Source organism: Lissotriton vulgaris, chromosome 6 (genome assembly GCF_964263255.1).
Source record: "Lissotriton vulgaris chromosome 6, aLisVul1.2, whole genome shotgun sequence".
Classification (NCBI taxonomy): domain Eukaryota; kingdom Metazoa; phylum Chordata; class Amphibia; order Caudata; family Salamandridae; genus Lissotriton; species Lissotriton vulgaris.
In genome coordinates this window covers 77,387,122-77,403,070 of record NC_141694.1, presented here as the reverse complement: position 1 = coordinate 77,403,070, position 15,949 = coordinate 77,387,122, and the positions used below count along the sequence as shown (strand labels likewise).

The 15,949-nt window shown below is 41.1% G+C and overlaps 1 protein-coding gene across 1 annotated transcript in view; it reads left to right on the top strand.

Annotated features, from left to right (window-relative positions):
- The first annotated feature begins 8,220 nt into the window (after positions 1-8,220).
- The window catches only part of LOC147706821 (ATP-binding cassette sub-family C member 10-like), a 1,330,844-nt gene continuing 1,323,115 nt past the window's right edge, over positions 8,221-15,949 (top strand). Inside the window, 4 exon segments of the mRNA XM_086925587.1 lie at positions 8,221-8,288; positions 8,450-8,616; positions 8,619-8,793; positions 8,795-9,809. Coding sequence (XP_086781713.1) covers positions 8,221-8,288; positions 8,450-8,616; positions 8,619-8,793; positions 8,795-9,809 — 1,425 coding nt within the window.

Here is a 15,949-nt window from a genome sequence, read left to right as displayed (position 1 = left end):
TGCCCAATAACAGATACCCCCAGATTTCAAGGGCTGACAAAGTTGATCCCTCAAACATTCTGGGGTACCCGGAGAGTCCCAAATCGGAGCCCATGACAAGAAATATGGAACCCTCAGTGTTTTCCTCACATACATCCACATATTCAATACAGACTTCAAGATCTTAAGCTGCTCGTTTAAAAAAAACTTATGGTCTCCGTATTTGAAAAGGCAATGTAGTCGACTTTGCGTAACGTCCACTAACATATCCTCAAAAAGTAAGCCAATGGATGACTTATCTGTCTGGTTAGCAAGCATGCAAGCATTTTTTAAGTGAAAGGTATAGTAATAGGCAAGGAAGTCTGGAAGCGCCAGTCCTCCAAACTCTAGCCTTCTCCTAATTTTTTTCCAGGCTATCCTAACGCTCTTGAACGCTCAAATAAAGCTTCCTATTTTCCCTTGGAGTTTAGTTATACCTTCCTTCTGAAAGACTAATGGAATAGTGTTGAACGGGAAGGTAATGTTTGGGAGGATAATCATTTTTATAAAGTTTACCCGACCATAGGTATTTAAAGGTAGGTTCACCCATTTTAACAGGAGCCCTGCTAGTTCCTGACTTGCTTTCCTCCAATTCTTTTTTGTAATATCCTCTATCTTCTGGGTAATTAAAACTCTGGGATACAGTATTTGTGTTTTTGCCTGTGACTCTGCAGACCCTGATTCCATTAAACTATCTACGTTTTCCCTGTATTTATTATATACCCAGAAACTTGGCTAAATTGCTGCGCCTTCCTCATCAGATTGGGGATTGGGTCTTGGGATTGCTTGTAAACAACATTAAATTGTATATCACATAGAATAGGAAGTTAGGACTGGGATTGTTATGCCTATAATGCAGAGAAACAATTCTGCAGGAAGACCATCTGGCCTGGCTGCCTTTCCCTTTACAAATTTCCTACATTGGGCTCTAATCACTTCATCTGTGATCTCTCCTTCTAGGGCTTTCTGTTGTTTGTTAGTTAGCTGTGGGAGTGTCGTCAATCCTACCCACTCTTTTATAGCCTCTCGGCCTGGTTGAATAGCTTTACTATATAAATCGCTCATAAAACTACAGTCCTCTCCACATATATCTGCATTAGTGTGCATTACTTCCCTAGATCCCCTGCTAATTAGCTCCCAGTTTTTATTCCTGGCTTTATCTGCCTTAGCCTTCCAGGCTAATAGTGAGCTACATTTTTCTCCGTAAGCAAAATGTTGAAGCTTACTAGCTGTCCATTTATCAAGCACTTTTTTTTATCTATCTGCGCCTGGCAGCACAACAACAGATTGGAACTGCACACCATTTTTCTCTCACTGCAGGCATTCCTCTTGAGGATTGCGGGCACCTCCGTGCTGTTCCGTACCGACAATACGACCAGCATGTATTACATCAACAAGCAAGGGGGACATCAACAACCAAGGGGGAACAAGGTCACCCTCTCTATAGCAGGAGGATCAGCAACTGTGGGAGTGGGTTACAGCCCACAGTATAACTCTAAGAGCACGTAGGAGCAACGCCGGGAAAAGAAAGAATTAATAACCCTGGCCTTTGCATCCATCACGCCACATAGAGTGGAGAGAGTACTTTGGGCGTTTTGTAGCCATGGAATTCCCGAGTCAGATGGGATAACGCTTACAGATGATCCTCGCTGGGTGGGCGCACCAGATCAGAATTGAGAAAGGAGCAATTGCTGACCTAATTGAGCAGGCATTTTCTTACGAAGTCACCGTCGGGGACAGAAGTTGCTGTCACACGGACAGAGCTGATTTCCTCAGTTTCCTCACCACCAGATGCCCGGCTGGGCATAAAGATAGAAGGCTGTCCCCCCGCCCCACACAGTCCTGAGGAAGACCCGCCTTGACGCCAAAAAGGGCGCTTTCAGAGGGTCGAAACGTCGACGTACTGTATATTGGACCTATAATGGCAAATTCCTGTATTGAATATTGACAAAGGCAGTATACAGTTGAATATTGAACAATATAGGGCTTGTTAAATCCTCTTTTTATATCCCATTTGTAAATAATACCTGTATAATTTGTTGGTCACACTTGCGCCATGAGCACAGAGCACTTAATGTCACGAATTGCACTGATTATTCACCTTTCAGCCTTTTGTAAATTGTATATTTGAAGTATACATGAATGAATACAATTCATAAAACATTACATGAAGATATAGATGGTTTGGATTCTGTTTTCTAAGAAAGTGGTTTTTATGAAGAACCTTTTGTTGAAATACTTTAATTTGGTAAAGTGTTAATTGAATGTCATAGATGTCACTGAGATATTGAAAGAAATACGTTGCACCCGTATGAACCCTAATTGCGGGGCATGTCAAAGGGCTCCAGAACACTTTAGCCGACACCCTGAGCAGATCTCTCTCGGGTTGTCATGAGTGGGAATTGGAGCAGAAGCAGGTGGAGAAAATCTTTCACATTTGTGTCAAACCAAAACGACCTGTTTGCAACAAGAGAAAACAAGACATGTCAATACTACGCCAGCAGATTCCCTCAACAGGGATCAATAGGGAATGCCCTGTCCATGCGATGGTCAGGGATTTGTGCATTCGCTTTTCCCCCAATTCCATTGATTCCGAAAGTGCTTCAAAAAATGAAGAAAGAGGGTTGCCGTCTTATCCTAATATCTCCCCGTTGGCCGAGACAATATTGGTTTCAGGAGCTACTTCGACTTATCCCAGGAGAACCCTCTACGTCTAGTTCCAACACTCATGATGTTGACAAGAGAAAGGGGCCAAATACTTTATCCAGATCCACAGTCGCTGCGCTTGCATGCATGGCTCCTGATTTCCTAGAATTCAAAGATTTGAACATATCTCAGGACTGCCGTGAAATTCTAGCCAAATCCCGGGCTCAGAGTACTGTCAAAATGTATCGCCTGAAGTGGAAGCGATTCTGTCATTAGTGTGAGGTGAATGATGTCCACCCTCTCCAAGCTCCTACAGAGGATATCCTTCCTTATTTACTACCTCTAGCCAAAGCTGGACTTGTGTTCTCCTTTATCAAGGTTCACCTTGCTGCAATTTCCAGATTCTGAAAGAGCTCTAACAAACCTTCACTTTGTTCCTCTTCTCTTATCAAGCAATTTATGAAAGGTCTCTTCCGAGTTTTTCCGCCAATACATGTACCACCCCCAAAGTGGGAATCGAACACAGTGTTGGCTCAATTAATGATAAGACCATTTGAACCCATTCATAAGGCTGAGCTCAAATTCCTAACATGGAAAGTGGCGTTTTTATTGGTTATTACGGATCACTGACAAAATATAGAATACAAAAATATAGAATATTAAAAATATCGAAGTAAAAATATAGAAAGCAAAAATATCGAAGTCCTATCTACAAACAGGTAAGAACAAAAATATCGAAAAAATATATATAGTTAGACAAAATATCGAATTTTTTTAAACGTCTTAAAAGTAATTTCAAATTAATGAAATAACTATAATTAACTAAAACATACTTAAAAATACTTAAATAACTTTAAAAGTATTAAATAATTCATTTAAGTTAAAAAAAATAAACATACAATTTAATTTTTTAACACATTTATATATTAACATAATATTAATTAATAATATACAATATTTTTACTGTAGGATAGCGGGAGGGTAACATTTACTATTACCACTCAACCAACTGCAACAGTAGGGTAAACGTTGGATAGTGTAGGGGTAAAAATTACTATTCCTACTCCAGAGAGTGCAACAGTAGGGAAAGCGTTGGATAGCGTAGGGGTAAAAATTACTATTCCTACTCCAGAGAGTGCAACAGTAGGGAAAGCGTTGGATAGCGTAGGGGTAAAAATTACTATTCCCACTCCAGAAAGTGAACAGTTGGGAAAGCGTTGGATAGCGTAGGGTCAAAAGTTACTATTCCCACTCCAGAGAGGCAACAGTAGGAAAAGCGTTGGATAGCCTAGGGGAAAAAATTACTATTCCCACTCTAAAGAGTGCAACAGTAGGGAAAGCGTTGGATAGCGTAAGGGTAAAAATTACTATTCCTACTCCAGAGAGTGCAACAGTAGGGAAAGCGTTGGATAACGGGAGGGTAAAAATTACTATTCCCACTCCAGAGAGTGCAATAGTAGGGAAAGCGTTGGATAGCGTAGGGGTAAAAATTACTATTCCCACTCCAGAGAGTGCAACAGTAGGAAAAGCGTTGGATAGTGTAGGGGTAAAAATTACTATTCCCACTCCAGTGAGGGCAACAGTAGGAAAAGCATTGGATAGCGTAGGGGTACAAATTACTTTTCCGACTCCGGAGAGTGCAACAGTAGGGAAAGCGTTGGATAGCGTAAGGGTACAAATTACTATTCCCACTCCAGAGAGTGCAACTGTAGGGAAAGCGTTGGATAGCATGGGGGTAAAAATTACTATTCCCACTCCAGTGAGTGCAACAGTAGAGAAAGTAAATACTTCATATATTAATAAAAATCAATTAAATATTAATACCAATAGAAAATTAATTAAAAATAATTACCAAATTAATATAATATCATAATTAATCAATTAAAAATACAAATAAAAATTATTTATTAAAATGTATTACCTATTAATACAAATTAATTACCAATTAACAATAAAATAATTAGCAATTAAAAATTATTTAACAATTATTTCAAAATAAATCCCAATAAATAAATTTAAATATTTAATTAATTATAATTAAATTACTTCTCACCCAATTCCCCTATAAACCCACAACCCGCTACAAAAAATAAATTAATTAAATTAACATAATTATCAATGAATCAATTAAGTAAAATTAATTGCCAATTCAAATATATTTAATTACCAATTAAAAATTAATTAACAATTAATTCAAAATAAATACCAATAGATTAATTTAAATATTTAATTAATTATAATTAAATTACTTCCCACCCTATTCCCCTATAAACCCACAACCCGTTACAGAATTAAATTACGCAAAAATTAAATACCATAAAATTCATTACTTAAAATAAATTATAAAATAAATATAGACTTTTCACACATATAGTAACATACAAAACACTTTAGAAAATTTGATATTATTAAAAATTCGATATATTTAATACCTATATTATATACTTCGATATTTTGACTTTCTATATTTATGAAAATCGATATTAAATTACTTACCTTAAATCCGTTACTTTTGTTGACTATATTCTGTCCATTCGATATTTTGTCCATTCTATATTTTCACTTCGATATTAGTGCTATTCTATATTTTTGATTCAATATTTTGTCTGTATACCGTTATTACATCGGCTCGAAGGATTAGTGAAATTCAAGCCTTCACAATCTCAGAACCCTTTCTGTATTTTTCTAAGAATTACGTAACCTTAAGGACAAATACAAAATTCATCCCTAATGTACCGTTTCCATTTCACTTAATACAACCTGTAAAGCTTAAAACTTTCTTTCCTAATCCAGTTACGCCAGCGGAAAGAACTTTGCATTCGCTTGACGTCAAACTTTGTCTTAAATTCTATTTACAGAAAACTAAGGACATCAGGCTATCCAACCAATTATTAATCGCATATGGTAAGGCCACACTTAGGACTGCTGTAACAAAAGCAACTATAGCCAGGTGGCTTGCTTCTATGATTAATTTTTGCCATGACAAAGCCAATAAGCCTTTGCAGAGGAAGGTCAAAGCCCATTCCACTATAACAATGGCAGCTTCTACTGCGCTGTTTGCTGGAGTTACATTGGAAAACATCTGTCGTGCTGCGACATGGAAAAATATCCACACGTTTACAAAGCACTATTGCCTTCAATCCGCGTCGCAGAAGGATGCTTCTGTGGGACTAGCCGTTCTTCAGCATCTGTTGCAATAAGGTTAGAATTACATATTTATTTATTCTGCATTATACATGTAGATATGATGTTTATGAATCTCAATTTATGTTTTACTTGTATTTCAAACCTGCCTTTCTTTAGGTACATTTTATTTATATGCATTCTTGATTTGAAATGGTATATACTTTGTCAATGCTCTAACCTTCCCGGATGTGTTTTAGGAGTATAGATATATATAGCTATACTACTATTACAAAGAGAGAACTGTGTCCTTTGAGCCAGGTAAACTCGAAAAGTACACCACCAATCGCAACACCCAATACAGCGTTGGAAAGAGGGGGTCCAGTAGATGGACATAGGCTATATATATAAAAAAAAAACCTTATTTAAAAAATAAACAATAAAAAAAAAGTAGTCCCTAAGAAGTAGTGCCGGCCGTGTGTGCTAACAACGTGCGTGCTGACATCATTGGAGGACAGGAACGCGAGGAGGAGCGGACAACAGCACGGGGAAGATCGGAAAACTTAGCCAGACTGGAGGGAATGAGGTACGTGAACCGCGGGGAAGAGCGGTGAAGTAAGGCGGACTGGAGCGGAATGGAGGACAACAGCGCATGGAGGAGCGGAGAACGTAGCAAGACTGCAGCGCCATAAGGTATGTGAAACGTGGGGAGGAGCGGTGAAGTGCGTGGGGAGGAGCGGTAAGTGAGGCGGAATGGAGCGTGATAGCGGACTGCAGCGCGGCGTGTAGACTGGCTTGGTGTAGTGGGGAGCGGTGAAGTGACGCGGACTGGAGGGTGCAGACATTTAAGTGAGAGTAGTGGGGGGCGGTGAAGTGAGGCGGACTGGAGCAGGGGCCTGGGTTTGTGCGACTGGGAGCAAGCGCTGAGGTAAGGTGCACGCAAGCCTGGAATGCTGCCCCGAGCCCCCTTCTGCCCCGGGCAACGCTGGGGCGGGCTGCTAGTATATATATAAAACCCTGTCTCCCACCATCTGCAAACGACAACATGTTGGCTTACTGCTTGCTATTCTGATTCAGGCATGGGAATCTATGAAAGATACCCCAATACTGGATAAGAAAACAAGTTACTTACCTGTAACTACAGTAATCCAGTATTGGTATCTTTCATAGATTCGCATGCAGCCACCCTCCTCCCTGGCGAGACAGTTCTTTATCTGGGATCCCTACTTCCCACTTGTGCTAAGAAAATCTAAGGAGAATTGCCTCTGCTGGGAAGGTTCTAGAGGGTGCTGGTAGCTGATTGGTTGGAACTATTTTTTAGTTCTTTTCATATAATGACGTGGATAGGCTACTAAGTTTTGGGCCTTTTGGGCCTCTTTTCTTTTAGCCTACTACTATTCTTACTAAGGCACTGCTTTTGTATATATTATTGCAGTGGGACTCCCGCCTCGGCGACGGGGAATGATTCAGGCATGTGAATCTATGAAAGATACCAATACTGGATAACTAAAGTTACAGGTAAGTAACTTGTTTTCTTCTCCAACCCTTAGATATCCTCTAGATAAACACTCTAACGCACCCCTCCCAGACTACTTTGAGCTCTTCTTCACACACTTATGTCTTACACTAAGTACCTTAGAGATATCCACTGTGGTGCGTCTCCTAGGGATCAGTGTCATGGAAGGCTACACCCACTATGTTGACGCAGAGGAGAAAGTAATTTGTGATGTGATAGGCCCTATTTATTTTGTCACTAGTCCCACAACCTTGTCTTCAATGTTGTTGCTACCTTTAGTCTCTGTTTACCCCGGTTTACACATGGACATACAGATCTAATCATGCATGAACTACACAGAAGTCTGTACCCTTGACATGTGAATTTATTTTAGGATGCTTTGTGCTAAAATCTGACTATGTAAGGTTGTATCAGGGCCCCAAAACCTCTGAGAAACTTCAGGTGGTTCTTAAGGTGTTGGTGTTAAACCTTAGATTGAACCAGCTGATGCAATACTCCTAGTCACAATTCTCTGTTCAGTTCATTGGACCTGGATTAGTAGCCCTTTAGCTGGTCTCTCTGGATTAGGACTCATTTACGTTGTCTCTCTAATAGCGACTGAACTGTATATACACACATCTCCAAGACGTTTAGTGATCTGACTTCACAAGTACTGGTTCTAACCCTCATTGGAAGACACTGGCTACTGCAGAAAAGTAGCATACATGGGCTGATCATCCTTCTGTCGTACCCTCTTCAGGCCTTCCACTCATCCCCCTATTTCTTCCTTCCCCTGTCCAATCTTTTCTCACTGTTCATCTATTCTCTGTCTCTTTTCTGGTCTATGCATCTGCTATTTCACTTCCAGGTTGTGGGTGTGTTGTCTTCTACATGTAAGACAACTCTTGCATAGGGAGGACTATGAATGTAAAACCGGAATGGATAGCAAGTTCCTTGAGAATCTAGAGGATATCTTTTTGATGATGTACCACATAGGACATAACTCGTAAAAGAAGTTATTTTTAGACTTCTTTGATTCAAGCTGTAGTCTTCCTCATTCTCATTTGATTTGTGTTCATTTTCCTTGGTCAATAGCCCTCATCCTATACATCTTTTTGTAGATAAAAAGATTTTGTATTCCCTAACATTATTCCTTCTTTATTGTAGGTTTCCTGAATCTGAACATCGTCCCAGGCTTGCTTCGAAGTGCCAGATCACTGTTTTATTTCTCTTTGCTGTTCATCAGTTTTATCCTGGAGCCTGTTTTTCTAAAGGAGGAACAATTGCCTTGGAAGTGTTGACTGGTGGAATCTCAGCACTAGCCTGGATCACTCATGCATAGCTCTATTCAGGCTCCACAGATTGGCAAATTGCACCCCCATAGGCCCCCTGGTTTTGATAGTCTTGGTGCTCCTTCTTGTGCCATTCATGGTCTTCATGTGTGATTGGTATAGCCATAATCGGATGGCGTCATAGACAATGCTTCCTAGACCCATTTTGAAACAAATTGTCGCTGGCCTGTTTTGCCACCTACATACTTGTGTTCATGGCTCCCATTCCCACTCACCAAGCCTTTGTCACCATAAAAGACCCCTTGGTTTGCACCCCTCTTCTGACTGATTCAGAGGGCCTAGTGCCAGAGTGGCAGAGGATTGATGAAAAAAATGAGAGTTGGCTTTCACGTTTTTCCTTCCACTGGATGAATCCGTTGTTGAAACGTGGATACCAAAAAGAGCTGAAGCAGCCTGATGATGTCTATCATTTACCATACCATCTCCAAACGCAAATAATCTGCAAGCGCTTCAATGCCTGCTGGCAAAAAAAGAAAGCCACCCTGAAGGGGGTACCCAGTTTGGCCAACCAAGATGGTAGCAGTAGACTTCTCAGTCCCACAGATGACACAGATGGGAGTTGTCTTCTTCATGGTACTGCAGATATCCAGAAGGAGGTACGCTTCTTTTCTGTGCTCTGCTCAGCCTATGGTCTGAGATACTTCTCACTGGGGATTGTCAGGGTAGTAGCCAGCATCATGGCCTTTGCAGGCCCTCTTTTGCTCAATCGGTTGGTGACTTTTATGGAGAAACGCCATGAACCTTTGAGCTATGGACTACTCTATGCCTTCGGGCTCTTTGCCTGTTCTTTTTTTGGTGCCCTGTTGCACAATCAATTTGAGTATGAAGTGCACAAGGTGGAGCTGATGGTCAGAGCTGCAGCTGTGTCCACCATCTTCCGCAAAACTGTGAAGGCCAACAGCAGGAGCCTGTCTTGCTTCTCAACAGGTGAAGTCGTGAACTTTATCAGCTCCGACTCGGAGAAGCTGACCACCTTCTGCTTTGCCTTTCATGAAGTCTGGATCCTGCCCACCGAGTTTGCTGTTGCCTTCTATCTGCTGTACCAACAAGTAGGGTTGGCATCCTTGGCAGGTCTTGGACTCACATTGCTTCTCGTGCCGTTGAACAAGTGGATTGCCACCCGTGTCTTGAACAGCGACTTGAGGTTCATGGAGCACAAAGACACACGTATTAAGGTAAAATTATTTTCTATGCATTGAATTACTCCTGGGCGTGCACTGCACTACTGTATTCAACAAGATCGTTAAATATAACATCCCTGCAGATGGCACACTACCTTTCCCCTTCTTGATTCTACGATTAGAAACCACATTTTGAAAAATACTCAGTAGTCTATAGATGTGTGTCAAGTCCTTTGCATGCTACGCTTGTTGAGGTCTAGGTATGGGCCAGATGGCCGAACCACCAGTACCTTCCAAGACCTGAATCGATTTCGTAACAAACAAGATGTTAAATGGTCTTGAGTTCTGTGGCTTTCAGTGTCCCAGTAGACTTTATTTTTAGATTGTCTGTTTATCAGGGGAGGCTAGTTTAACCAACCAAATTAACATTACACCCAGAAACTTGAATATAAACAACCAAAGGTAATGGAGAAGTACGTTAAGGAAAATAAAAACTCTCAAATGTTGTGAAGCAATCATTTAACATCAAAGTAAAGGTGTGGTGTTATATGTTTCCCTACTAGAGTGCTGAGATCACCACACTACTATCACAGTACACCTCCTCAGGTTTATAGTGCATGCCTGTCCTACTGTGCATCGTGCACTAGAAAGAACATAGAGGTATCTTCAGAGCTTATAATGCACATCTCTGCACTAGTCTGTAGAGCACTATGAGAGAGAGAGAGAGAGAGAGAGAGAGAGAGAGAAAGTAAAAAAGAGAGTGGGGGAGAGAGAGTTTGGGAGTGAGAATGAGTATGTAGCGTTAGTGCAACTGCTCATAAGCCACAGGAGGGAAAGGCCTGGGTGGGCTCGGACAGCCTGTATTTTTGTCTCTCCCCATAAGTGAAAAGCCTCTGTTGTTTTTTTTTGTTTTTCCTAATTTTATTGTGTTCTGTTTGGTGGTGAGAGAATGGTGAGAGAGGAGCCGCTGCAAGGCCCAAGGATGTGCAGGGGTAGAGATCCTTCTTGCCTGTTTTTGGAAACCAGAAAGTTGGCATAGTCAAGCTGAGTGGCGTACATACCAACATTTTTTAACTGGAAGATTTTGAAAAAAAAATCTGGGCATGTATTTTTCCTATTGGCCTATATTGCAGCAGCAGCAATTGTACTGGGGCGACACCTAAAATAAAGCCATTTTTAGTTTTAAAAATCTTGAGTCTCCCACCTGTATCTGATCTGTTTGCATGTATGGGTTGGGCCTCATCATATCTAGAATCAAATTGTCAGGGAGCAGAGTCACTTCCTATTCAGGCCCATCACATGCACCCCTGTCTGCCTTGTCTGCACTATTGCCTTCAAGCATTTACACAGCCAAGAAAGAGCACTTTCTCCTAGTCTATACATTCTGTATCGCAGCACCCTTCGGCATAGTGGGTTCAGCATGCGCAACAAGCCTTGACAGCTACACCAGAGCAGGAGTTTGGTGCTGGAGAAGAAGGGTACCGAGGTGGATGCTATACAGACAGTAAATGCTATTCAACCACTTTATCACTTGAACATGATATGATCCTCCTTGTCACTCTTCTCTGCAGAGAACAAGCATGACTGATTTGCGGCCTCATGCAGGCATCACATTTAAGAGGATGTTTTATGGTTCCTACAAATGTTGTAGGACTCTGTATTAGATCAACAAAAGCTTCATAATGAATGATTTGAGTCTTCTAATCTCAGCAGTAAATGTTGGTTCGGCTATCTCACGGTACCACATCTAAACTCCTAAACCTCAAGAGTCATAGATGCTGTCTGTAATCTCAAGCTTCACCACAATTATTTCCAAGGAATTAGTGGAAACAGATCTAAAGCTTTTGTTTATCATTTTGTATGGCCAATGTTTCACAAAGAGAAGATACAATAATACTTTTTCAAATGTTTATTGAAATTATATAATCCTTGTAAATAAAACATGAACTGCGATCATTAAACAGATGAGACACATCATTGTTATAATCATTATTAGAATACTGAAAAACACAAAAAACAATTCAACCATGTTAGTTGTGCCTAATGTAACTCTTATCTATCTCTACTATCCCTACACTAGTGAGAGCATGGTGGGAGTACCCTTCTGCCAGGCCAGTTGAAATGATCTAACCCCACACCGTGATGTAATGTCTCAGGAAGCCAGCATCCGTGCATTAATCAATGCTCTTCATCTCAGTGTACATGCCTGCACACATCAGTCTGCACAGCGATCTTCCTTCTTAGGATGAATGTCGGGGCCTGCTAAGCTGCATCTCAGTCACAGGTCTCAGCAGCTTTCATGATAACTCTGGTGTGAAGTGTCTCTCACCGAATTCAAAATGAATGCTGTAAAAAAAAAAAAAAAAAAAAAGAGAGTTCACCCCAGTTAGACCAAAAGGGACCGGGTAATTACCCTTGTCAAATAACAAAATTCCCTTCTGTGTCACATTCACTAAACTTTAAATAGTTTGCCCTGAACCAGAATCTGCATAACGATATTAAATGTTGTGACTAGTATATTTGAATAAGTATATTTTATTACACATAATGCAAACAAAGACCTGCTTTTGATTGCACTTCTATTTAAAATTGGTTAAAAATCATCCCAATAATACAGCTAATTGGCAATGTCTTTAGACCAAACTTTTCATAAAAACATACAAGTACATGATACTCAAATCTACGGAGCTCCCGACCGAACCGCTGCTAGGCGAATCCGCCTGACTTCCTGATGCCACAAATGGTGGTTGCACGGTAAAGCAGGGTCGGGGGAGCTCATGAAGCCCTGAATCAGCATACTTTGAGTTTTTTATCCAAAATGACACGGAGAAGAACACTTTTAAGAAATCCCCGGTTTGTGATTTCACTCTCACTACTAGGCGAGGGCAGGATACACCTTAGCGTGTGTAGACCACCCAGCCTAGATCACACTGGTCCTGAAGAAAATCACTACAATCACACGAAGGTTGAAACATGTAGACCTAACCTTTTTTAACTCTCTTCACATCTTTTTTTGACACCACAGCCTACCTAACCAGGCAAAGGTGCCACATGTAAATATAATTATATATATTTTTTTTTACTGGTTCTCCAACTACTCCAGAATAAAGTCTTCGAGTGGGTAGTGTTGAGACAACTTTTAACCACACTTTCCTAGTAATATCACATACAAACAAAAATAACCGCTCCACTGTAATCAGGTGTCGCAGCACACCTGAATGGCATTTGGCTATCCGGGTGGGACCCCGATGATGAAGCATGTCACCAACTAGGTTGGTGAGTGAGGGGTCTTCTAAGGACAAAGGATTGTCCCAGATCGGGTTGCAGGGCTTGCACCTCAATACCGTACTAGCTATACAGGTATTCAGTACCCTCAGTGGTTACTCCTTCATTTGTTTAATTAAGCTTGCTAGCTTCCCATCCTTTGGAAATTCTAGCCTTAATAATGTCCTCTAGCAGATCTTGCAGAGTTTTCAATTTCTCTTCTAGTGCTTGGCAAGTAGCAGGATCAACTTCATTATTAGACTTCCTTTCCACCTCCTTTATTTCACGCTCAATGGATATCATTTCCTCCCTATACTGCCTGTTCTTATAGGAGGTCCTATTTGTTATCAAGCCTCTCAGGTACGACTTCAGGGTGTCCCATACCACTGAAGGCTCCGCCGAGCCTTAATTTATGTTTAGGAAAAATTCTGTCTCCTGGGATAAATACCCGTCTCAGCCTCATCTAGGAGGAGTGTGCGGTTAAATGCCCACGCCCTCCGTTGTTCTTTATCTAATAACTTTAGATCTAGCCAAACCGCTGAGTGGTCTGACAGGTGCGGGGTCAGATAACCTATATCTTATACTTAACCCCTTAAATCATTGCTGATCAAGATGTAATTGATCCTTGATTTATGTCCATATTTTTTTATTGTAAAAAGACACACCTAGTTGGGTACCTGATCTTTCTCTCAAAATATCGGATAAGACATTCACTCTCATCATCATCTTTAGGTATGTCCTGGATTTAGACAATCACGTGGGGAGCCTCGATTCAACGCTCCACTCCCAGATGCACTGCATGACGTGGATCGCTGGTCCAACCAATAATTCTCCATTTAACCAAGTTCAAAATTAATCTTGTTTAGTCCATAATTCAAACGCTTTCTTCTTCACATCATTCGTCTCCACATATGTAACATTATGTATTTTGGAAACTTCGCGTATTCGCACGTGCCCATCTGGACCTCTAGAAGAATACGATCCAAACACAGCAAGTAGTTCAAATCAGCATTTTATTAGAAACCCAATGCATTTCAGGCTTATTCCTAGCCCTTCGTCAGGGGTCACTGTGAATCGACAATTTAAAAAAACCATATACTTACACAATAATGCCAATAACATTAATCTAAGTTTTCTTCTTGCGCAGTATAACATATGGTGCAAAACCGTTCACTAGAAAGTTAATTTAGCTTAAATTTAAACTATGAACAAAACACAAAACTAGGGGCTTAACCCCCATAAATGTGTAAATATTCATCTTCCCAGCCCCAGATTAACGTGACAATTTTAAAATGCACTGTAATTTACCTTGTCATCCCATAATTCCTCTAATGTCAGACTTTCAAACGTTCCCTTTAGAAGCATACCATCTAACTCCCCCCTATTCGCGCTGGTTGAGTCAAGATCTCTTCCCACCTCTAATTAAACTCCCCATTCTAACATAGCTTTTACTCTCATATTATTTATAAAAACTCATTCCCCGGTGCTCTACACATCCAACTGCGCGCATACCTGCTTATTCCATAATTTCCTAACCGCTCGGTCTGTATCACAGGCAATTCCCCATCTCCCATGTGACTAACCTTTCATTACGTCTCGCTTTTAAACACCTCTTGCTTCACCCCCCAGTTAATGAATTATTTAATCACCTAATACTCTGGCAATACTCTTGCCCTGTGTTTAACTATTACCAGCTGTCAGGGACCGTTAATAGCTAAAACTCCCACTAGGACTCCCAATGTTTCTAATACTGTTTCCAATATCTTGTTTACCTGCTTCATACTGTAACCTCCACGTATTCTTAAGTAATTTTGGGTTATGATCTTAATTATTTGCCGATGTATGCCAGTGTATGTGGATCTAGAAGATGCATCCCATCGTGATTAGTTAACCACCTCTCAGGCTCCCTGAGGTATGTGGGGTAGTTTCCCAGCTGAGATGTACTACTAAGAGTTTTCGCTGCCATTAGCCCCTGTACTCCCCACTGTTAAACTTTCTCCTCAAGCGTTCTCTGTGATTGACACTGTACTCATAACTGTACCTACTCATGTGATCTCTGGGCTGCTTAGCGGTTCAGTGATGGATTAATTGGTGGAGTTAGGGGGGAGCTAGTATAGGTGTAAGTACCGGGGTGGGGGTAGAGGAGGGGATATTTCCCAACTCAGTATCTTCCATCAGACCCAAAGGAGGCTGTCTTGCTGTCTCTGTCAGCCGGGAATCTTTACTAAGGGTTTTCCCCTGTTTAACCACGTCTAGAACCTGTGGGAGAATTTTAAAATAAGACCTTAATGAAGGTGGAATTTTTATTTTAGCGTCCACAGGGTGGCCCTTCTTTCTGTTTGTTTTGGGACTCTTACCTTTATTCTCCCAAAAGTATGAAAAACTGGTTTCAGGGCTACCTTCAGGTCCTGCTGCCAAAGTGTTCCCCCCCTTCTAATGTATGCCAGAGGCAGTTTTACCTTCTAGGGACAGCTTAGTAATATTTTCACAAGGTTTCTCCTTTCCGGACCCCAGCACAATGGGTCCCTGCGCAGCGCCTTGTTTCCTGCCTTTCCTTCCAGTTTCCAATTTCGGGGTTTTGTCTGCTTTTTGTTTAAGTGCACATTCGATGAAACAAAAACTTCCGAGGCAATAAGAACAGTTCTGAGACTTGCGCCGGTGATTGCACACTAGAGGCTTACGCGCGAGGAAAAGCGTGTCAAGGTTTGTGATGGAATTTTATGCGCGAGGGACAGCGCATGACGAGGTGAGCACGAGACAATGTCGAGATAATAGGCAACGCTAAATCGACAAAGCGCAAATAAATTGGTTAGATCTCACCACAGCCATCGATTTCGATGACATTTTCAGAAGTGTAGATGAACACCAACACTGTTTTGATTAGAAGGGTCCAGGAGACGCTGAGATGCTTCTGATACTCAATGCACTCA